At 44.4% G+C, this 24982-nt stretch overlaps 1 protein-coding gene across 3 annotated transcripts in view; it reads right to left on the bottom strand.

Moving 5' to 3' along the window:
• SLC35F4 (solute carrier family 35 member F4) overlaps positions 1-24982 on the bottom strand; it is a 111234-nt gene that overhangs the window by 27210 nt on the left and 59042 nt on the right. The window contains exon 1 of one of the 3 annotated variants that reach the window (XM_062494941.1): positions 5906-5981. The exons of the other annotated variants lie outside the window; for them this stretch is intronic. Coding sequence (XP_062350925.1) covers positions 5906-5981 — 76 coding nt within the window. Of the gene's footprint in view, positions 1-5905; positions 5982-24982 lie in introns of those variants that run through there. 3 annotated transcript variants of the gene reach the window in all.

Raw genomic sequence — 24982 nt, 5'->3', positions numbered from 1 at the left:
GAGCAAGCACCCACCCTGGGGTGGAGTGACTCACACCCCACAAGCCCAACATTCCCAGAACCTGTGCACAAGCTCCCCTTGAGCAGCCACGTCCCCATCTGGAAAGCTGGAAGCTCTCACGGTGAAATTGTGCTCTCACTGATGCACAGTGAGGAGAAGATGATGTGAGTTTTGCAGCCCAGGGAAATACTGGATGCACGTGGAAAGGGGGTTGAGTGGTGCTGCTGTTGGGAGAGGTGAGGAGAGCTGGTTCTGTCCATTTTACAACAAAACTTCATTAGGCTGCATTAGGCATGGCTTTAATTGTATTGTTCACTACTGTCAGCACCCAGCTGGGAGCAGGGTATGCAACACCACCAATCCTCAGTGACTTAGGTCCATAGCTTATTTTATCCCTTATATGCCTGTAAAATCAAATTCTGCCCTTCACTGCACTGGTGTAAAGCCACAGCACGTCAGTACAACCAGCCCAGTGGTCTGAGCACACGCACATTGACAAAATCCCCAACTTTTCATGTTTTCAGCACCAGCAGTTTGGCCAGGGATGTGAAATCAGGATTACATTTTACCAAAGCTGCATTTTACAAAATCAAGAAAACAAGCACACACACTTTGCTGGCAGCGTGCTACACAGGTTTGAGGAACAAGCATCTCTTGTTCAGTGAAGAAGATTCCTTGCAGCATGTCTAAGGCATTTGGAGATAATGTTCTCCATTTAAACACTGCAATGGTCTCTGTGTATTAGTAATGCACAGATGTCTGTTCAGAGTGATGTCTTGTTCATCTATTATTTGCTTGTTCTGGAAGTTTTTGTGTTTGAAGGGGATGAGAAGGTTACAATTTATTTTTTTTTTGTCCTAGGGGAAAAGATTTTCAGATTATAATGAAAAACAAATGACTCAGTGATGGCATACAGCATTTCTCTTGTACTATGATTAACTATTGTCAAGAGCGGAAAGCAGAAAAAGTAGATATTTTTGTTGTGATTTACTAGTGACATCCATCAGCAATTTCTGCTAATTATCTCTTCAGTGTCTGTACACAGCCCTCACTCCAGATCAGCAGATAGCAACTTTGCTTACAACTAGGAATCTCAATAACTTCCACGTGTCCTCCCATCCTTGCAATAAAATTAACAAAGAGAACTTAAATTTTACATCCTGTAATTCACTCAGTGCCTGATCAAGGGATGTGCCACTCTACATCCTTGCACCAAACAGCCCTTCCAGAGGAGCAGTTCCAGCCGATTTGTAAGGGGAGAGAATCCAAATTAGACAGTTAAAAAAAATCCCCCCGGAGTGCATGTCCTTGGCTTTTATAAGTGGGAAATAGCTGCTAAATAAGTTGCACAAAGGCATCTCCTCACACATCCCCAGACCCCCACAGTCGACTGGTCATCTCTGAGATGAGGTTTCCCTTATTAATTGTTCCAAGTTTGATGCCTCTACATGCAACCCTGATAAATGCAAGTCTCTAAAATGCATCTTTCTGCACATCAGCCACATGCTCTTGTGCTGAAGAACCTGCTCTGAGATGGAAGCTCTTGTGCCAAGCAGCAAATGTGCTGTGCATGGTCTGCACCCACAGCTGTGTCCTAAAGCCTCTGACCAAGGACATCAGCACCAAGTGGATCCAGCCTGCAACAACCCTGGTGTGCAATACCTGCAGTTGTTAAAAAACAACAATAAAAAAAAAAAATAATAATAGACCTAGCAGGGAACATGCTACTGGGGTGTAGGCAAGCTGTGGACTGCCTTTTCCAGAGCCCTGAATGGAAAGGTCACTCTAGAAGACTTCTCAATTTATAATTTTCTGAAGTAAGTGGTTCCTGTTTGTATTGCTCTGGATCAAGGCCTTTCCTCAAAACATATAAAAACAATTACTAGAGAAACCCCTAATTCCTGTTCAGATCTTTGTTCCATCTACATTTCATTGAAAGTATAGCTAAAAACATGGACTTTTTTTTTCTCCTATCAGCATAACTCGAACAAATGTATCACTGCTTTTTTTTAAGCATGGACAAGGAATTTCATTGATTTGACACCAAAAATAACACACCAGCACCAGTGTGGGAGTGTCAGAACAGATCCTGGGAAAGAGGCTTATTTGAGAACATCTGAGGTGGAACTGGCAGCTGGAATACACATTTTGAAATACAATGGCTATTCATATTTGAAAGTTACAGGCCATGACAGCATACTTAAGAGTTTGAAGCAGTGCTGCAAATGAAGACTGATTTTTATATGTTGAAATCAAAACTTCTGCAACATGAAGTGACCTACATAAAACATATTTAAAACATCCATTTAGAGCAGAATGTTTTGGACTGAATTCTGCTGTCAGAAAACATTGTCGGGTTCTCCACTGAAAACAAGTGCTGTGTTGAAATCTCAGAATTACCCATGGCAGCTCTGGAATCAGAACACACTGACCTCTCATGGGGAGGGGATGGATATCTCCTTCTTTTCTGAGGCAAAGAGGGAAACACCACTGGAATTTAAGACCCCTTGTTTCCTTCCAGGACTTCAGGACCTTATTCCCCCAGATACAGCTGATCCAACACCAATTCAAGCTAACCTCAGCATCATCAATCATCACCATCTTCCCACCATTCCAGCACTGACTGAGCAAGATAAATCATTTAATTCAAAGCTGCACACCATCCCATTAAGAAAACCCTCTGCTATAAATTTCGCAATTAATTATATCAGACACGCTTCTAATCGTTTCACAATTTATACATTCTACTCCAAACCAAAGGCTAACAATCCATTTTTAAAAATCCTCTGAAAATTAATCTTGTCATTGCTAGAATTTGGTGACATTTCCAAAAAGAAACAGACATTCCCAGTTAAACTCTCACTTTTACTTTCACTGCTGTAACTCAAGAGTAGCTTCAATGAAAGCCATGAGGCTGCTTTGACATGAAGTTGCTGTGAAAGGAATTTGCACCCAGGACAGACCAGATATCACTCATACGTATCTCATTAATAAATAATTACAATACAGCTCCTACTTGCAAGAAACACCGCGATAAATCCAGGCTGGTTCATGGATCTCCCAAGATCCAAAAAGGCAGCTGTCACACTGACAGGCAGCTCAGCAACACTTTGGATTTGTATTTATTTATTTCATAACACAAACTATTGCCTCTGCTGGCTGATGGGTGCCTCCAGGGAGTGATTCATTCCAGCTCCCTCAGATACCAATCTTGGGAGGTGAATCGCCTGCTGGAGGTGCCCAGCTCTCCCACATTTCTCAGTACGTACCAAGGCTTATATTTAAATGGATGTGGATGCGTCCAAGCCTGGCTGCCTCAGACTCCAGCCATGGCAGCACTGCAGTGCACTGAGCACATGCTCCTATTTCCTTGCCTGACTTAGAGCCTAATTAAGCCCATTTGAGGAAGGGTGGGTTAAAGGAGCATTTTCCAGGTAAGCAGCTGGGGCAACACTAGGGATTTATCACTGTATTGCTGCATTTTGCAATCCCACGAGATACTTCCACCTGTTTTCTCCACTGCCCTTTAGGTAACAGCTCTGACAGGTCTCATCCCTGCCTTTCCATGATGGCACTTTTGGGACAGGTCTCCTCTGTGCAGTGTCCATACCACACAGCTGGCTGATGCTGGGGACTGGGGGCTGGCCAGGCTGAGGTGAAGACACGTTCTCAGCAGGATTTGGTGGCTGTGGTGCCAGCTTGGCACACACCTCACATCTTCCCACTCACCCACGAGCCAACCCTTCTGGGCAGCTCTCTCTGCTCCATTTCCTTCCACAGGAGCAGCACTTTTGACCACTTATCTCCAAGCAGTGGGTGTACCTTCCCTACCAAAGGAGTCCTCTTGCCTGGATTTCACTCCACTCTCCAGGAGTCAGCAGTTCCTGTGGTTTTATCAGGAGGTTATCTAGGAAGCCACAAACCCCAGCTCTGTGAAAACTGCCCACACAGAGCATACTGCTCCCCTGCTCTCCTGCCAGCACACACACCCACAGTTGCTCTGGAATCTCTTCCATGTGCCCTCCCATGCTCAGGAAAGAAAGGGGAGGGGGGGCACATGCAGTGCTTCTAGGAAGCTGCTTACCCCATCCCATTAGGATTATTTGGGAATTCATGCTAAAATCTTTGCTGATCTGTAAAAACGGGCTGCACACACATTTAATGTATGGGTCCAATATTAATTCAGCTTGGCCAGGTCCATCCCCAGCAAGAACCCTTCCATTTGCCTGTTGGATATGACAAGTGCTGTCATGTAGTCATTTCCAGTCTACTGCCCTTTCCTCCTATGAAGACTGGATTTTCCCTCTCTCAGGAACCAGGCAGAGCAGTTTTGACACTGCTGCTACAGCCCAGCATGGGCAGAAGGTTAAGACAGATCTAACAGAGGTAGCAGCTGGATTGGTGAAGCTGAAGGCAGCCAAAGCTTGTCTTAGACCCCTGTGAGGCAGGGGCAATTTTTAATCCTCTGCATTCACCACCAGGTGTGACATGAGCCTGGTCTGAGCCCTCAGGAAATACATAGCAGCAAATCACCTCATTTCATGAGCACAGCCAGCTCACCTGGCCATAAGGCTGCTCCTAAAAAAGCAGGTGAGGGTATGAATTACAATATCACACATCCTAAAGCCTGGTGCTGTGCACCACCAATAAGCAGTCAGCTCTTCCAACTTTCCTTAAGGCATTTTCCCCTCAAGGAAGAAACACCAGGCAACCACCAAGGCTGCAGAATTTTAAATATCACACACACAGTCCTGAGAAAAACAACACAAACTGCTGCCTGGTCTATCAAACCCCAGCCCTGTTTGTAATTGAAGGCAGCCTGAGCCAGGTAGATCAAAGAACTGGAAGTCACGCTCTGCTGACCAGCGCTGGACTGTGGCTCTTGCTTTGTTTTGCTCCTGGATGAATTCAGCTCACAAGAAAGAATTACATTTTCACTGCTGGTTGGCTCAAACCAGAGGCAGCACACAGACCTTGCAGTTTTACAGCTCCAGTGTCCTCACCACACACACCTGGTGGGAGAACAGCTCACTTCTAGCACAACCAGCAACTTCAGGGAGTACCACGCAGCTCTTTAAAACATCTGACACTGAGGACTATAAACTCAAATAAAGTTAAAGCCTGAGATTTCTACAGACATTTAAGTCAAAAACTCAAACCTGAACGTCAGGAGTATTTTTAAGAAGGCTTTCCCTTTTGACCTCTGATTTATACGGCATGTACACCTCTTGCAAATTTCCAGCACATTGACTTTTATTTGTTTCTCTATCAGGGCAGTCAAAACAACATCATCACATTCCCAGCGACTCTGAAGCGTGATGTGAAGTTGATTGCACTCTTAAAGGAACAAGGCTCTCATGTCTGACAAAGAGCATACAAAAGAACTCCCAATTTCTGTCTTGTAGTTTTTCTGTATTAAAGAATTGCTTAAGACCTGACGCTTCTGAAAATGAGGGGGGAGAGAAGCAGTTTAAGGGGACAACTGCTATACTGAGCTGAGGGACAGCAAGCACTAAGAAAGTTGGTGCCTCTGTCTTCACAGCGAAAACAATAAATCTACAGCATCACAGTAATATAGTCCAGAAAAGCCAACAACATTACACAGACCTAATTTCACGTAATTTTAGAAGCCAGAATTGAAGTACAACAACTTTATCCATTGTTCACGTTTCAACATCAGTTTCTTCACCAGGAATCATTCACACAACAGTTGAACGCAGGCAACAGAAATTTAACTGTCATTTACCCCAGATGATATAAAAGTGCTAAAAACACTATCTGAGCATTACTTTAAAAATGCATACACACACACACACACAACATTCCTGTTACTCTGCACGGAACGGAGCAGGAGTGAACTCCTGCCTAGGATGAGATATACAGGGGACAAAAAAAAAGCATTTACCGTCTGGCACCGGCGAATTTAATTCAGAAACATTGTAAGATGGTAGCGGTGCCACTCTTGCCGAATGTTTCTTCATCCTCTGGAATTGCTCTCCTGCTCAGGTGCTCACTCTGGCTTTAGTCTGCATCGCCCTTGGTCCCGAGTACTACAGCAAGCACGGGGCTGGATGTTGTTCTGGAAATGCTGCAGGAGCCTACGAGTACTGATTTGCTGTTTCCCTGGGAAACCATTTGCAACACGTTCAAACAATGCTTGACCTCTGCCAACACTTCTCTTTCACTCAATTGTTGAGCACGGCAGATCAAATATAAATATATCAGCGGCGCCTTGCGAACTCGGAACCATGGCAGCCCCTTTGCAGGAAATTGGGATTTCACATCAAATCTCTGTGCTGTGCCGGCAAATGCAGACAGGAGATTTCTCAGACAACTGTGAGGGAATTATGCAATGCAATTTTCTGGTTCCTTACACTGTGACAATATATGGATGATTATAGTAATTATTTTAAGTAAACTTTGAATAATGGGACTCCTATAGAGCTGCTAAATCAGGAATGCCTTGGGCAAAAGAACAGGTGGCGTCCAGGTCTGTGTCTGATAATAAAGCCGTGGTATTGCAGGAGGCTCTTCTAACACCCTACAAAAAATTGTCACAACTAAGATAGATATAGAAATATATATATATATATAGGTTTTGGCTGGTCTGCATTTCTTCCTCACTTCTCTTGTGACAGCCAGAACATGTTCTGTCCCTCTTTCCCTGACAATTTCTCTCTCTTCTACTTTCTTACCATTACTATTAATATTTTTGCAAGTTGTTCACTTGGAGCAATGGAAAAGTTTGACTGAGTGAACCGGTGTCAATCCACACAACTTCTGGAACTCTTAGAAGATGCCATCCCCTTGTCTAACCAGCATTTCCTTTGCCAGGAAGTGGTTGCTGACACCTCTAATGAACCCTGGCCCCAGAGCTCTTCACCAAGAGATTAACTGTCAAGTCTTACCCAAGAATTTGTAGGGAGAAACCTTTACCATTTATATTCAAGGTGTTAGCTGTAGGAACAATGGGAAATAAAAAGAGAATGACCAGAAAGGCAGCTTAGCTCTACCAGAATCTGGTGGCAAAGTTGCTGAATTTTTAAGGGCACTAGTATAGACCTTTTATCTACAGTCTCTGTGCTTTGGACAGCAGCTAAGAGTGGAGATTCTTGGCCTGGGCTTGGTCCTTCTTTTCCCACTATCCCACCACATGAAGGCCAAAGTGGTTTAAAAAAGATGAAGAATTGCTGGGCTAGAATTTTCCATCTTGGGCTTCCTCAGGCACTGTGCTGGAATCTTACAGGATTTACACCATAATGTTGTGCAAGGACTGGTCCTTTCCCTAACCCTCAAGGAGGAGAGGGGAGGAAGCAGAGTCCCAGCTGGATCATCCTCTGCATGCAGCCACAGAAGAGGCTGGCACATGGAGAGATCTGTCCTGTGGCATCCTCATGGAAGAGGCAGCCTGTGACTCCTGTACCCAGAGGGGTAGGAAGGGATTCTTAGGTCCTTGGAGCAGCCAAGCAGGACATGAACATTGATCTTGCCCTGCACATTCCTGTAAAGCTGCTCTCTTGTCCCTCTTTGGGGACTGAGTGGCCTCAGTTTTCTCTCGGGGCACAGTGACACAGCAGGGAAGAGACAATGATTAACCTTAAAGAAAGGAGGGACAAAGCACCTCATCCCACTCCCACAGCCATCCCACCCAGTGGGACACATCATGGAAGGAGTATGGGGAAGAGGAATGGTTACAGCTGTCTGGTTTTCCCCTCAGCTTGTCCTCTCCTGAAAGGCTTGGAGGTCTCCTTTAGCATTTTCATTACATCCCTGGTGACTCACAAGGCTCTCCACCATGACAGTCTCTTCCAAAGCATCAACTGCACTGCCTAGAGCAAACTGGCTTTTACTGCTTATCTGCATTCAGAGGATTTCCAGCACTGTGTAACAATCACTATTCCAAAGGAAATTATCTTCCCAATTTGCAGAAGGAATTTTATTCTCCTGTCCAAAGTGCTGAGAGTCAGCAGAGTTTGTGATAGAGTAATCACCAGTCAAGTAATTGCTGGCTCCACAATCACAAGGCTCCCTATTAATACATGTGTAGTCCTTGAGCATTTATATAATATAAACAACATAATAATATAACACAGAGATTGCTTTTAGAAAACCATTTCTGCAAATAGGGTTTTGTAATGGAATCATTAATGAACCTTAACAATGGTGAGGATGAAATGCAAGAGACAGTGTCAGGCGATTCCAGACATTTCTTCCAGACAATTTCAGCACTAACAACAGAACGTGACTGAATCTAAGAGTGGCTGCCTTTTTTTTATTCAAAGGAGAATCAGCCACTGTTTCAACACTAAGTGAGAAGCCAAATTCAACTCCTCAAAGCAATCTTTCAGATATTCCCCCCAGCCATCTCTGCTTCCTAAAACAGTCACACAAGAAATGAAGATACAAAACTGCTTAAATCTATGTGGAATTGGTACTTAGAACTTCCATCAAAGATTGCAGTTTGAAAAGCATCAGCTTCTCTGGCTCCACGAGGAAGAGCTCTGGCCATCTGTTTCTGCTCCTGCATTTCTGATCCTTCCTCTGTGTTCTCTATCTGTGCACTCAGCGTGCTGAAGAAGAGAGTAAAATAACATGGAGTGGAAGAGGGAGAAGGAAGCTCTGTCCCTCTCTCCAATCCATCCACAAGTGCACTGTGATGACTGACTCTCCAGGATGGCATAATAGTTACTCTAAGTAACTACTGCAAGACTGAAAGTCAATGTAAATTCCATAGGCCTGGGCCATCTTACTCACCCTCATGTTCATGCAAGGCACCAGAGTGGGAAAATATGAGGGTTTCCCTCCAAAATTCAAGACTAAACTAAGTTTCCAGGTACCTTTACAACAATTCTTTGTACGTTGTTGCTTGCTCCAAGTTCTGTGCTTTCAGTCTGTAATGTTTTAAGTTTTCTTATTCTCAGGGTGATGCTCCTCACAAAAAATAATAAATAATAAGAGGCTCTGGAGCACAAGTCTGATGAGAAGCAGCTGAGGGAGCTCAGCCTGGAGAAAAGGAGGCTCAGGGGGGACCTTGTGGCTCTGCACAACTCCCTGACAGGAGGGGACAGCCAGGGGGAGGTTGGGCTCTGCTCCCAGGGAACAGGGACACGACAAGAGGAGATGACCTCAAGTTAAGCCAGGGGAAGTTTAGATTGGATCTTACAGAATATTTCTTCATGGAAAGACCTGTCAAGCCCTGAACCAGGCTGCCCAGGACAATGATGGAGTCCCATCCCTGGAGGGATTTAAAAGATGTGTGGATCTGATACCTGGGGACATGGGTCAGTGATGAGCTTGGCAGTACTGGGGGAATGGCTGGATTTGATGATCTTAGAGGTGTTTTCCAATCTAAATTATTCTATCATCAATCTACATATCCATTTTCCCTCAGGAGTCCCTGCTGGTCAAGGAAATCTGCAGTGTGAATCACAGCAGTGTAACTACACTGTGCAAACCATAACCCAGGCTGCAGGCTTACACCCTCCACACCTGCTCCCAGTTAAGGCAAAAACTAATGGGGCACTCACCAAAGCTCTGGAGACAGACCAGCACCAGCATTATTACAAAAGGAAATCACTAAATAAGGCATGTCTCAGGACACATTTGCCATGCCAGCCAAGAGTCCCTTCTGCACCACATCCCACTCCCTTCCCACCCTCCCTGCAGCACTCTGTCCCTGGGCTCAGTAAATATTCATCCAGACGAGGGCAGGGTGAAGCTGCAAGCTTGCTGACTCACTAACCAGACAGCAAACCAGCCCTGGCAGCAGAGTCAGGACTGGGGAGTGCTGAATCACATCCACTGACAAGCCTTGCACACTCCCAGCACAGAGGGGCTGATGCCATCAAAACACGCTCTGCTCCTTGGCTTACCCCCAGCTCTGCTGGCACTAGCTAGTCATACGTATTTCAGGGACCTACTGCACAAGTAAAAGTTACTCTTCTCACTGAAGCTGCAATCACAGCTGGAGTTGAACTCCGGGCAATCACAGGTTTTCCTGATCCACAGAGGTGTGGTATCACACACCCAGTCATCACTGCTAAAGGAAAACAGCTGCACAAGTACACGGAACAATGAATTTCCATGTTGCTAATGGGATCCATCTCACTTTGGATGCCAAAGTTTGAGCCGGCCACATCAACATCTCTATAAAGTGAGTACTGAGAAACTGGTAACGTTAGAAGACAAGTCCCAACTTCCTCTCTTACAGGTGTATTATAACCTGGTATCAGTAACTCTGAAGGCACCCACCTCTTCCCCCCGACTGTGATGGCAGTAATGTGACTTGCTCCCACCTGGCCATATGGCTTTTAGATACCCTGGGTAGGGCAGATGCTCCCAATGGGAAGCACAGTGTATGAATGCCTGATAAAGACATGAAAGTGCTTCTTCAGCTTTAAGTGATTTCAAAACAGTGCTCGGATCCAAAACTGTGCTGTTTGCTAGTTTTGAACACCTCTAGCTACAAAATCCATCTAAAATCCACTTTGCATATGTCCCTGCAGCCAGCAGGTCAGTCCATTCCCAATCACTAGACTGCAAGACTCTCATAAACATGACTTTTATTGGATCTTCCAGCCTGAGCATATGTTTTAAGATGACAAGCTAAAAGGCCATTATCAAGTTCATTTTATCCCACTGGAATACAGATTAGATGCAAGATGCAGAAGAGACAAACAGTCAAACTGAGATCAAAACAGATGTAGCCTACAAAGGAATTTTTATGTACAGCAAAGTCAAGACTTCAGTTTGTACCTTTACTTGCTTGTAGCAAAATCAGAAGCATGCAGCAAATACTGCTTGATTTGAGCAACTCAATCCAAAACAACTTCTAAGGCTTGCAAAGAAAAGAACCCTTCACCTCACTGCTGTGCCCAGTTATATGGATTTTAAAGAATCAAACTCTCAAGTTCTTACTCCGCCTGAACTCTCACTGGCTGAAAAACTGCTGGGTATCCCTGCTCAGCAATTGAGAATATCAGCAAAGCATTTGATTGCCAGGCAGGGGAGGGTGCTCCAGCCCCACCAGGGTGTCACAATCACATGGGGTGGGCAGGACTGCTCACACCTTGTGCCCTAGTGCTGCCCTCAATCCCACTGCCCATGTGACCAAAGATGCTAAACCAGATCCAAAACTGACCCCTCATAAGCAGGCATGATTTAATTGAGAATGCTCACATTGAAGGCACTCTACAATCTCCTATGATTTGGTCACTGAGGCAAAACTGAACTTCAAACAGAATTTCCTATAATTTCCAAATGCCAGGAAGTAGAGTAACTCTCTAAAAATCTCACCTAATGACTGCAAGAAATATCTACTAAACCTGAAGCAATTTTAATACCCTTGGGGGTTGCATGTCTGTACACTGATCTCTGGTTCATGGTAACATGAGTTGCTATTTTCAGGAAATCTGCCCGAGAACTCACTTTTTAATACTCACCCTGATTTTGTAACAAAAAAACACCCTGTGATCCACTTTTAGCCTTCCCTAGCAGGCAAGTCCTGGAAATAAGATAAACAGCACCAGCTAAACATCCACTCCAAGATGACAAGGTGAAGATGTGCAGTAGTGCCACACCACTGAAACCAGTCCAAAACACTCAGACCACCCACAGCCAGTGTTTCTTGGCTACTGATGCCTTGGAGTGGCTACCTAGGGCAGAGATTAGACAAGATTAGGAGAGTCAAGTGGGTATTTATTAAAGGCCTCCAAACAGGTACACCTTGGGCAGTCAGAAGTCCTCCAGAGTCTATACCCAGGCTGGACAATGGTCACGAGTTTTTCAGACAATTACAAGTTTGGTCCATTGACATATCAGGGGCTCATTCTCCAATTACAGCTTCAGGTAATGAAGTTATATATCTCCAGTTTTCTCTTCCCCAACTCACTTTCGTTTGTACTTTTCAGGGCCTGAGGCAGAGGAATTGTTTTGTCTGACTAAAATGTGAAGACAGTTAACTAACACTCTATATGGAGTTTGGAGTTATGCACTAATGCAGTACAAGATCTGAAACATATAAAAGCTAAGATCCTAAAATCCATCACTATCAGCAACCAGGTCTTCTGTCACAGAACAGTTTGGGCTGGGAGGAACCTTTAAATCTCATTTAGTCCAACCCCTGCAATGAGCAGAGACATCTTCAACTGCATCAAGCACATCACATATTGTCTCAGCCTAATGGAAGTCCTGCCTTGACCCTGCTTTGTCCAGCATGCACCTGAAAGCATGAACATTCACCTAAAACCCAAAAAATATCTGATGATTCGCCCACCCCCTTCCACCACAAGCACTCAACTGACTTGAAAGCAGCAACATCTTCTGCTACAGTGCTTTTGGAAAGATTTTTATTTTCTAAGTGATTTTATAGCCCTGACAAGCCAAGTGTCCCTGGGAAGCACAAGGATTAAATTTTCAATTAAAATAAACCTCAGATTTTCCTTAATCACACAAATTTTGAAACAGAAACCACCCACCCGCAAGGATCAGGAGGTACATGCTGTTGTCTCCAGAGCTGGAAAAGCAGCTTCCTAAGCTTTTTATTCTGCTGGAATATTGAAATTTCACACAGCAAGAAATATTAATGCAATTAAAGATGGAAGGAAAAAAATATTAATTGTGGGCATGGAAAACAATTCTTCAATTTTAATAAAAGTCATCCAGCATTTCATGGAAACAACAAATGTATCAACTTTGATGTACCTTCAGTATTTTGCTGTTTTAAGAAAAAAATATGGATGGACCCTAAGCAACCTGTGACAGTGGAAGGTGTCCTAGCCCATGGCAGGGGGGTGGAATGAAGTGAGCTTTAATGTCCCTTCCAACCCAAACCATTCTGGGATTCTGTAATTTGAGGTTGACAAAAATATTAAAAAGTTACCTCCAGTATTAGAAATTCATATTTACAGAATAATCAGAAGGAAAGGAAAATTGCTCAATGAAAAACCGAAAAGGAAATTTTTCCTTCAAGAGGAGCTTTATTTCATGCACACTGAAAGCCTCTGCCAGGCTGGATGGATCCTGCTGTGCTAATCCTGAAACACCAAGAAAAAATGTGTTTAGTACCCCATCATAAATTTCAGTTTAGGGGCTTTACCCACAGCCAGGTGTGGTGAAGACCAAGAAGCTCATGGGGAACACACAGAAATCTCACCTGGAGCATGCACAAACCTCATTTGAGAATACAGAGCTCACCAGACTCCCCACAACCACCCCTCCTGCTGGAGGTGGAAGGGTTTAGGTGACCTTTAAGGTCCCTTCCAATCTAAATAATTCTCTGGTTCTGTAATCTGATCATTTGAAAAGCAGTGATGGCAAAATGGCAAGGCCATGAGTGTCTGAAAAACTCAAAATCTGGGCATTTTCCAACCTGCATTTCAAACTCTTTCCACATTTAAGAGCTTAGGAGAAAGGTTCCTACTTCACCCCAGCCACGCTGAAACTCCCTGGCAGTAAAACAAAGCCCAAGTAGACAACCAGCACTCAGTCTGCTCAATAACAAAGCATAAATTGAGTATCCATTCCAAATACCCAATACAGCCTTTCCAGACAGGATAATAAAATCAGACGCCCAACACTTCTATTTTTTGGGTTTTTTCTTCCAAGGAAAACAGCTTAGATGTAATTGCATGTCAGATAATTATTTGCCTTCCCAATGTTTTATTAACAAAGCTGCCAGGAGTGAAATAAGCTGTCTCCATTTTCTGGTTCTGCAATTATGAAGTGCCTTTTCTTTACCACAAGAGAGCATTTGAGCTGAGAAAACTTCCACTTTTTGCTTGGCATCATGACTGTAGAGCATGTCAGTGTGACAGTAAATCACTCCTCACATTTGCTGTGTTTTGGGTAGCCAGTAGTTAATTAGATGGCTTAGGGCTTCTTTCAATACCATAAATCAGAATTGCATAGCAGGCTAGAAATCCAGGGCTGGCCAGTCCCTAAATTTAGCCACCAGCAAGTTTCTGTCTAGGCAGGTTCTGTGGTAGGGGTAGGAACTTGCATCATCCAACCCCTGCCACTCCAGATGGCATCAGAAAGTTGCTTGGATGAAGAAACAGAAATAATTTCTAGGGAAAATTACAACGTAAGATGAAGTTTGTTGCCATGTTAGTGGTGCTGCATTACATTTCCCCGCCCTTCTGATTTTAAAGGCTGGGTGCAGAATTCCCAGAGATTTTGAAACTGGACCTGAATGAGACCAATCAGAAAAAAAACCACATCTGTGTATGTGGGGTCAAACAATTTCAACAAGACAGAGGGGAGACAGAAAATCAGAGAATGGTTTGGGTTGAAAGGGACCTTAAAGATCATCAGGTCCCAGTCATCTTCATGTGCATTTTCCTGCCCAAAAGAAAGGATTCATTAGGCAGGTCCATGTAGACATGGCCAGGACCAAGAGGCTTTAATTGCATTAATGGGAAGTTCAGTGGCACAGCAGGTCAACTGCTCCACAATGGGCACGGTGAACCACTAAAGGAGATGATGTCAGGTAGAAAATCCCCATTGCTGGAAGATTCTTAGGTCAGGTTGCCTGGGATGGATGAAGTTGAACAGCTCAGAGCACGGGGACAAAGCAGGTCCAAAGGGTGGTCAGCCATGGCAACAGGCTGCTCAGGGAACTGGAATCACCATCCCTGGAGGGATTTAAAAGTAGTGTGGATGTGGCACTTGGGGACAGGGGTTCGTGGTAGGCTGGTAGTGCTGGGGGAACAGCTGGACTGGAGCATCTTGGAGGTATTTTCCAACCTAAATCACTCAGTGACTCTGTGACTCACTCAACCTCTATTCATGGAGCTAATAACAGGTGCTAATAATAAACACCAGCTATTATTAGCTGGGCTGACAAGAAAAACTAGGGTGAATGTCAGAAGTAGGATGTTCTGTAGAATTCCCACAGAAGCATCCCACCACTGCATTCCAATCACTGCAGGTGGTGTTTTCCAATCTCTGTAGAACAGGGAATGCACGACCACTGTTAAGGACAGGCAGGAAATATTGGAAAACTGTCAGCAAGTACCATTTATTATTTATTATTTCTGTGTCTTCTTCCGAAGGAATGAAAACCTGAAAGTCAAAACACCTCACACCCAGCATCAGATACTTAATTACAGAAGATTCCTGAGGAAAATGTGAAGTCTTGGGAAAGGCTCTTTTAGCAGAGTGATCATCAGGGGTTCACAGGATAGGACACAAGCACTGTGTCCCAGCCTGACACCGAACACACAGAGCTGTAGCTTTGGAAGGAAAACAGAGTGACCAAATCCCAGCTGAGTGGCTGGTTCTGTTTAAGGCCCTACAGTAAGATTAATTTCCAGTAGCTCTTGAGAGTTAAACATAAAATCTACCTCCCTTTGGTTTCTGTTATTTTATTTTAAAGTATTTTAATTTTCCACTTTAAGCACTGATCTAATCGAAAGGTGCCTTTGCTCCTGAAAAATTCCAGCTACATCAATTTACTGACAGTGAAATAACAGCCCAAAATCTCAGCTGCAAGGCATCAGCTCTCCTCCTCCACAGCCAGGCCTTAGAGTCAAAAGTTAAATAATTGTGGTTATAAAGGCTCAGCACAAAACATTTCCCAGCACCCACAGAGCCCTCTGAAATCTGTGATCTGAGTGATCTGCACTCATCAGCAGGGAGGGTGCTCATGTGTACCTGGTCAAGCACAGAGAGATCCCATGTGAGTTCAATTCCCCCTCTTTTACTGCCCCTCATAAATTGGGTCCACTTTTTGGAAAAAAAACCTAAATAAAACCAGATGACAAACACAGCTAGTAGCAGCCTGAACATAACCAGTGTTGCAATTCAAGAGAATTCTTTTGAACAGTAGCAACTTCTTGAAGTTTCTAGAAGAAATTTTCTATGAATTATTTGAAAAAAGTAAAATCCTTGCACTACAAAATTTAAAAATTTGGGTACTCAGAAATATCCAACCTATTGTGAATGGTTCTTGTCTAATCTTCACATAATCCTCCTTAATACCTTTCAGTGTAAATCTCTGCTGTGTGCAACATCTTATTAGCAAGACAATGAAGATAACACAAGAAAAGTCACTGAGCAGCATTAGGGGATTAAGGGAGGATTAAACAGTCATGACACAAAGAAATTGTCTGTGGAAGCTGAGTATTCACCATAATTAGTCTGGTTCCTCACACTCTCCCTAGGTCAATTACTCAAGTCTCTGGATTGCCCTGCTGGACTGTGCTGGGTGTGATGAGAGCAGACAGGACCCAGGCAATGTCTCATGGCTGCTGATGGTGTCCCAGTGTGACAGAGGGACACGGACTCTGTTCTAAACATGCACGACCAGCTGAGTGAGGAGGGACACTTAGACTGGGTATAAGAAGAAATTCTTCCCTGTGAGGATGGGGAGGCACAGGGTGCCCAGAGAAGCTGTGGCTGTCCCATCCCTGAAGTGTCCAAGGCCAAGCTGGACACTGGGGCTTGGAGCAACCTGGGATAGTGGAAGGTGTCCCTGCCCATGGCAGGGGTTGGAATTTGATGGTCTTAAAAAAGTTAATTCCAGCCATTCTGTGATACATAGCAGAAAATGGGTGGTGAAAGCAAAACAGGCTTTTCCTGGAAAGATCCTGCACTTCTTGAGGCTGATTATACCTCTTAGTAATGTGGTTTTATGGGTACCTGAAATGTCTTTCCCAGAGAGGAACTGGCAGCTCCATACATAACAAAACTCTTCCAGGAGTACTTGGATGTAAGGGGTTTGTTGCACCACCTAATTAGTGGCTTGTTTTCATTTTCTTCTGCCTTCACTCAGAGTCAGGATTAAAACACGAAGGAGACAAATTTCTTGTTCAGACTTGGTTGCTTATTAAATCTTATCTAAAGTACAGAAAGTTCTTTAGCACTTTTGACTATTAAGACAAAAGCAAGAAAACGGAAGTGAATCTAGTTAGTTACAAGCTAAAAGTTAGTTTAAAGCTAAACAGTCCAATTAAAAGCTAACACTTACATTATTTATACTTTTGACGTAATAACCAAACCTCTGTGACCCACAGTGCAGCACTAACTATTCAAAACCAAAAACTACTACCTGAAATCATGAAGAAACAGGAAGGAAGAAGACAGAAAGAGACAACACCTAAAAACCTCTATCTTATACCTATTACTATACTTCAAAAACCTTAAATTCCAAACCCTTCACCATATAACACCACACACTTTTAGTCTAACTACACACTAATAATTCTGACTTTATTACTTAAATTTAAAAGCTTTCTTTAAAACCTCAAAACAAAAACAATAGTCCCTTAAAAATCAATATTAAAAAAACCCCCAAAAATTTTAAACTCCCAAACCTCTAAATTCCAACACTTGGACAGCTCACTCTCCCCAAAGACATCCCCACCCTGGGCTGGGGAAGCAGGCACACCTCCACAGTGACAGTGGAGGCCCAACCACACCAGCTTTACCTGCTGGATACAGAAAGGATTTTTATAAAAAGTCTGCTCAGGTCCTCAGGCCACTCACGAAACTGAGTGGTTCTTCCCAACAAGGTGGTTCTAAGTGAAACTGCTCCCATTAAGGAGATCCCTGCTGCCTCCCAGCTCCCAAGAGACTGATGTACCCTGCTTTCACTGGCTCCCCAAACAAAGCTTTGCAGAAACTGGGATCTGGACCAACAAGATCCAGCAGCCATCCATAGCTTTGAAAGGCCAGTGTGCTCTAGCCTTTTAAAAATCCTCCCTGAATCTGCAATAAATTCTTACTCAACAGTTAAAATCAAGTCTATTTACTGTCACAGAGCACAATATTGATCTGGCCCTGGTTTAACTTGTCAGAGATAAATCAGAGTCTGTGAAGTTATTGAAAAGCCCATCTCTCATTAGGGAACGAGCTGTGCTATCAGGACTCAGTTCCCAACAATTAATGTGGCACCCAAGCACTCCCTTCCACGCCCTGCTAACTGTTGGCACCTTCAAGCCCAAAATGATCCTCTGCTCACAGTACCTGATTGTCATGGATTATCAGAGATTATTTGGCCAGAGCAGGCCAAATACACAATCCCTGAGAGATTCAGCAGGGGAATCTCACAGCTTTCCACAGCCTGTGGGGCAGAGTTGCTCACTCAGCTCTTATTTCTAAATACCTAAAGAGGGGTTGCCCCCTTTTTTCCCCAAATCTTTCAGCACTTGGAATCCACGTCAATGAAAAGACAGGGTTTAAAGACCTTTCTTCTTCCCCTAATAACTGCCTTGGCAATGTTTTGCCCCAGCCTTGCAATAAATCAGAGTGCAAGAGCTGATTTCCAGCATTTCTGAATAAGCACCACATCCTGCTCTCTGCACCAGTGCACAAAAGGCTCCTCCCAGTAAGTGCTGTTTAGGGGACAGAGGGACCGTGATTAATCACAGAATAACAGAACCATAAAGTCATTAAGGCTGGAAAAGAACTCTCATGGAGTCCAGCCATTAACCCAGAACCACTGTGCTCACCACTAAGCCCTGACAACAGGTGCCACATCCACATGTATTTTGAACATTTTCAGGGATGGTGAATCCACCGCTGCCCTGGGCAGCCTGTTCCAAATCCTGACCACCCCTTCAGTGAAGAATTTTCTTCCTAATACCCAAACTAAACATCTCTTGGGACAACTTGAGGCCATTTCCTCTGGTCCGGCCACTTGTTAGGTGGGAGAAGGAACCCACCCCTAACTGGCTACACCCTCCTGTCAGGAAGCAGCACTCCAGGGATAATGGGGATGATGCAGCAATATGGTGCAGAGGCCCTGGAAGAGCACTTCTGTGCTCTTCTGTTTCCTACAGAAGTGCCTTGACTGTGAGAAAGCCTTGCGTTAGTTTTTCATGCAGGTAAAATGCCTGTAGGCCTCATTCTGCAGGAACTTGGTACAAATGCAGATTCCTGGCAGACTCAGTCGGGCTGAACACTTTTTACTCTCTCCACTAAAACTTCAAGAGCATAAAGAAGAAAAAAAAAAAAAAAGAAGGGAAAAAAGGGAAAAACAGCTCTTCATGTGTCATGCTCACCTGAGCCTCCCCAGCTTGCAGGCATGCACTGCTGCAGCTCACCCAGACTCAGGTTTGTATTCAGTGGGCACAAAAACTGCTCTGATGATTCAGAGTACCCAGTGAACTTACCTTGAGGACCTCCAAGTCACCCTCTTCTGTTCGAGCTCCGTTACAAGTGGAGCTGGCTGACCCCATCACACCATGATCTCCTTTGAACAGCAGCTTTTCCCCCAGGGATTGTCCCACCAGTGGTATTTGCAACCAGCTTTACTCCATGATATGCTACCCAGGATGGTTTTCCCTGCTCTCAGGAATCCTATTCCAGGAGAGCTTCTTCAGCTTTCCTCTCCTGGGGTTTGAAGCAACTCAGCATTAACTTCCCTAATTACTGCAAAAAGATGTTGCAGAGGGTTTCCTTCCACTTGCTCTTTCACCAGTCCTTTCTCTTTTACATGTATTCTCTTGTCCCCTGCCCTTTCCACTGTAGGACATGATGTCAAAAGCAACATATAAAAGTACAGAAGAAACTAGGGATTGCTCTGACTCAGGTGCAGCATCTTGCACTTGGTCTTGTTAAATTGTGTGACATTTCCCTGCCTGGATAACGTAACCTCAGAACTGAGGAGTGGTGCTGAGCTGGGCTCTGATATGGACAAAAGGAAAGTTGTTTTGAAATTGATCCCCAAGCAACCTTGTGATGGCTCTGCTGGGGTAACAGAGGAGCTGAAAAACAGGACAAGAACAAATGGCTGAGTATGCACAGCACAGTCCTTTGGTATCATGGACTAAGTTTGGAAAATGATCATGAAATACAGCCCTCATTTCTTCCAGAGGAGCACAAGCTGCTGAGTTCCAGGCTCAGGAATCCCTGGTCCTCACCAGACCAGATCCACCCTGAAGGATCCCAGAAGGAGTGGCAGGAGGGGGCTGGAAACAGAGGAAGCTTTCAGAAATCCCATAAGCCAAATTCAGCTTTAACCTCCTCTTTCTGTAAGCCCTACTTCCTTAAAGTAGCTATGTAAACACTCTTCACAAAGAGGGAAAAGCTGTGTTGGCAGAGGACTTGGGAAATGTAGACTGAGGCAGCTGCTCTTCCTCCAGCAGAGCTCAGAGCAGTGGAACAGGATGCCAAGTACTTGTCTTGGCGTATGAGCACACAGGAGGCTTGGAAGAAGTTGGAGGCTCTTGAGCTAACAAAGAAAACCTGTTTTGGATACTCTTTCTGCTTGATACTCTGTATGTTCAGGTTTTGTAGAGCAGAGCCCTGGGTTACACAGCTGTAAACGGAGAAATGCAGCGACCACATCCTCTGAGGCTTTTAATCATCCCCTACCTGTGCCTTCCTAACCAGGGGCACAATTTAATTACAAAAGCACAGCTGCCAAAAACACAGTCAAAAGCCCAGAACTATTTTTGGTGGTGGCAGGTAAAGCAAGTTTTCTCTTTGCAGTGTCAACAAGCATCTATCAAACTGGCCCCTCTTCTGTCATTCCTTCCCTTCCAGCTCCAGCTGCAGCTCCCTCTTATTCTGCTCCCAGTCAATCCACACATGTTTTTTTTTCCTAAAGCATAAAGCAAATTGAAAGACAAAAGGTATGTCAGCACTCTGGTGAGATTTGGCCACTTCTTCCACTTGCAGAGCCCTTTTTCCCAACTTACCCCAGAGCAAGATGAGCCCATAAGGAGACTCTGCAGAACAAATCCATCACCTCCCTTGATGATGCTCTGTTGCACGAGCTGCCATGGCATGGGTAAAGTTGCCACAGGGGCCACTCTTTGATGACCTTCCTACTGTGTTTCTAGAAAATCCTGAACTAGAGAAGATGAATTGTTTCCTGGCCCATTTCCCAAGGCCTGCCTGGCTCTGCAGCCTTGGAAGCATGAAGGTGAGGGCAGCCTGTGGAACTGCTGAGCAATCCATCCTTTGGTGCTCAGCAGTGTGTGCCGAGGGCTCAAAACCAGGCTGGAAAGAACCAGGCAGGGCTCCCAGACCAACCCAGACTCTCTGAGCTTTAACACATGGCACTGGCTACAGCAGAATGTCACATGCTCCCTGTGTTCCCAGCCAGGTCAGAAGCAATGGTTTAGGTGGCATTCATGAATTCCTCCACCCCAGGAAGGAAAATAACAGAGCTGATGTTTTCCCCAGCTTTGCCAGCTGAATTTTGGGTTGTTTTGCAACACGGGAGCAGCTCCCTGGTACAGGAAGCAATCCGTATGAAAATCTCCACCTCTAAAGTATTTCTGTTTGCACTGGTGCAGTGCTGGCTGGAAATTGTGACTTCAATCAACTTAATCACTGGGGTAATGCCCAGGTGTTGCACACTCCTAAAACACAAGCAGCAGCACCCCCCAGCTGAGTGCACTTTCAGAAGCACAACCAAGCTGACCCTGTTCTGATTTGCATCAGTTCATTACTTGCCAAAGATCAAAGACCAGGAATTCTCTCTGTGGGCATTTCTAGCTGTGCTCATTAGTGTGGTAAGTCAGTGCTACACATTCAGCTGGACAATTTGATTTGAGCTGAAGACTCACCCAGGAGCCACCAGGATATACCCACAGCTGTATTTTTCCATTTACCTAAATTCCAGATTCTTATTGTAAAAAAATTTCCACTTAGGCTTCTGACTGAATCCTTGTTGTACTCCTATGGATAGCAACACTTTCAATGACTGCAGGAGAATGGAGCTGGTACCACTTCAGGACCTTTGCAGGGAGACAAAGTTCTGTGGTCACTTCCAGCCATAACTCACCAGGAACATTCTTGCAGCAGATCTGCAGATAATTCCCTTTCAGCAATGTTCAGATCAGGGTAACAATTCCAGCCTGTTGGTGCTTTCAGTTTTAGCTTTCACATGTTCCAGATTCTGTACTTCATTAGTATGTAACTGAACTTTATAAAATAAAGTGTTAGCAAGTTCTCTTCACAGTTTAGTTAGACCAAAGAATCCTTTTCCAGCCCAAAAACCAAGGACACCACTGCAGCTTCAGGCCCAAAAAAGTGTTAGCAACAGCAAACTGGAGAGAGCAATCTGGGAGGATGGGACTGCATAGCCTGGACCTGTAATTGGACAGTTAATCCCAGTGTGTAAGTGGAGCAAGATTTATAAAAGTGTGAAAACTCATGTCTGGCTGTCCATCTTGGGTAGAGCCACAACTGAGCTCTTGTACTGCCCAAGGTGAATCCTTTGAAGGCCTTTTAATAAATACCCACTTTATTCCTTTAACACTGTCTATAGCCTCTGCTCTAGGTAGCCTCTTCAGGCATCATTGTGACCACACTTCAAAATGAAAGTATGGATTTTGTGGGTTTTGAACTCAAAAACTCGCAGTTTGTCACCACGGGGATACGAGTGAGTCCACAGTCACCCACTGAGAGTCTCACACTACCCTTTATACACAGGAATCTCCCTCCCCAAATCCCACACTTCACTCTGCTACTTGGTAAGGCACTGCCCTAGAGTCAGCTTCCAACCTGTCCATGCCTTCATCTCTCCACTGACACACTTATGGGGATCAGGCTCTTCCATCCATGCCCAGAACCCAAATATAAAAGTGACCTGATTTCCAGGAGTCCAGAGCATCACCAATCCCCATTGAAATCAAGGATAACAACAGGATTCAGCACCTCGGGAAACGAGGACAGGCACACTCTGAGGTGCCTGGGCACAGATTTAGAAGCGCAGTTGAAAATCTGGCCTGCTAATTTTACTTTCCAACAAACTGCTTCTTATTTATAGCTCAGACTGTATCAAGTATAGTATGTAGTATCCACACAGGAACTGGGGTGAAAGGCAAGAATGAGGACAAAAATGCAAGAGGTGTTTAAAAGAGCTTTAAGGAAGAGAGGGGGAGGGAAAGCAGCAATTTTGTTCAAGGGAGAATATAATAGATATTTGAGAAGTAGCACAGTCAAACACACAGAACAGGGAATGGACCAATGGTTAAGGGATGCAGAGCTCCAGACTACCTGAAAATGTGAGTAATGCTATTATCCAGGAAATGAAGTAGAGAGAGGGAACATAGACAATGGGTATCAGAAGAGTTCCAAGCACTGGTGATAGCCCTGGACTCACCCAGCAGCTGATCTGAAGCCTCCAGGAAGCTCTGGTGATGGAGCTAATGCTTACAGAGCCTCACATAATGCAAAATGATTGCCTATTTATGATGTGGAATTACAGCCAGGTGTAATTCATAATAAACAGGAAGGAATAAGCAGTGAAGCTCAACACTAGAACAGCAGGTGTAATTCCACACATCTAACTCCTATCTCCACAATGACTTCAGATTCAGCAACAACCACAGAATCATTTAGGTTGGAAAAAAAAAACCAACAACTCTAAATCATTGTGTCCAGGTGTTAACCATCTATTATTTGTAATCTCTATTCCCTGGGGAAGATGTTTTCCCTTCCAGCTTCCTCTCCAGATCACTTAGGGTTAACCTGTAGCAAAGCCACCCTGGAAGTGCAAGCACAGCAGATGCCTGGTCTGCCTTTCCAGGGGCTCCTGTGCTCCCGAGGTTCTTTCTCCTGCCCATTCACAGGCGTTTCCATCCCTGGGGGAACCCTGCAGCACCTCAGGAGAACCCACAGCTCCCTCTTGTGTCACTCAGGCTGGCACTTGTACCTGTGTGCTCTCGGGCCACCCTCTGCACCTGAGCACTTGGACACCTCCCCTCTGAGCACAAACACCCCCTCCTGTACCACAAATTCCCTGGAAACCTGCAGTACCTCCAACTTAAGCTGCACACTTCTATTTTTCTTGCCTCCTGCTCGCACAGGGCGCTTTTCCAGGCTGCAAGGTCATGGATCAGCATCTCCAGTGCCAAACTGAGCCGGGATGAAGTCAGCTTCCCATGGAGTGCTCTGGGGCAGACAGTGGATATATTTGTATCTGGATATATTTGCAGGAAGACAGGAAGAGTCTGCAGTGACATATTGCTTTAATTCAGCACCTGATGAAATGGTTGGGTTTGAATTTGCAAAGTACATTTGAAACCAGTCTGGGAGAATAGCATTTCTTATATGTTACGAGCCTAAATTATTCATTATTCCAAAGAAAAGAGCTATTAAAAACAATATTTTAGGAGCTAGGAACAAATTCAGAGAGAGAGAGAAATCAAAGGTGCCCAAAACACTCTTATTTGAAGGAAAAAGTGCTAATTATCCTGCTTTTTGCAGCACAGAGCTGTCAGATTGCCTCACCACAACTACACAAAAACAGTGTATTTTCACTGGCTCTCCTTCAGTGAGGCTTTTCTCTCTCTCTCACACACACACACACACACACACACACACACAATCTTTTCTAATATTCCTCTTCAGATCCAGCTGAATCGTTGCCAAGATGCATTTGTATCCATTTTTGCCCATCTCCTCTCAGTTTAGAGCACTAACCAAGTGTTACCAGAAGGCATTAAATAGAATTATGTTGTTGCTGAAAGGCAGCAACAGAAAGAAAAGAGATTTATAGGCTGAGCTGTCTCCACAGAGCAGACTGACTCTGATGGATGTTGACCAGATATGAGTCACCATGAAATGAAACTCTTTGAATCACCTGGCCCCACAGGTGAGGAGCCCTGCAGCATGGGATGGGCTTTAAGATCACTTTGAACACCAACTATTCTATGAGTCCATGAAAAAACTGACTTCACTAACAAGGCCAGACTTTAAACTGATATTAAGTGACTTTATTTTGCTCCATCCTCCAGAATCTCTTCTCAAACAGGGATTATCCTTGCCAACTCTTTATTACCACCACAAGCTGTTTGTTATAGTTCTGGAGCATTTGGAAATTTCATTCTATTTCCAGGGCTTTATCACCTTCCAAAACTGCTCATTTTTAAGCCAATATTTCTCACACTGGCATTCAGCCTGGAAGTGAATTTCTTTAGAGAGTTAAAGTAAATCTGTTCAGTATTTTCCTTATGATCATCAGCATGCACAGCAGTACAATCTCCTGATGATGTATTTAATGCAGAACTGTGCTTCTTGT

Source organism: Cinclus cinclus, chromosome 6 (genome assembly GCF_963662255.1).
Source record: "Cinclus cinclus chromosome 6, bCinCin1.1, whole genome shotgun sequence".
Classification (NCBI taxonomy): Eukaryota; Metazoa; Chordata; class Aves; order Passeriformes; family Cinclidae; genus Cinclus; species Cinclus cinclus.
The sequence above is the reverse complement of the archived record's forward strand: the minus strand, read 5'-3'. Positions and strand labels throughout refer to the sequence as shown.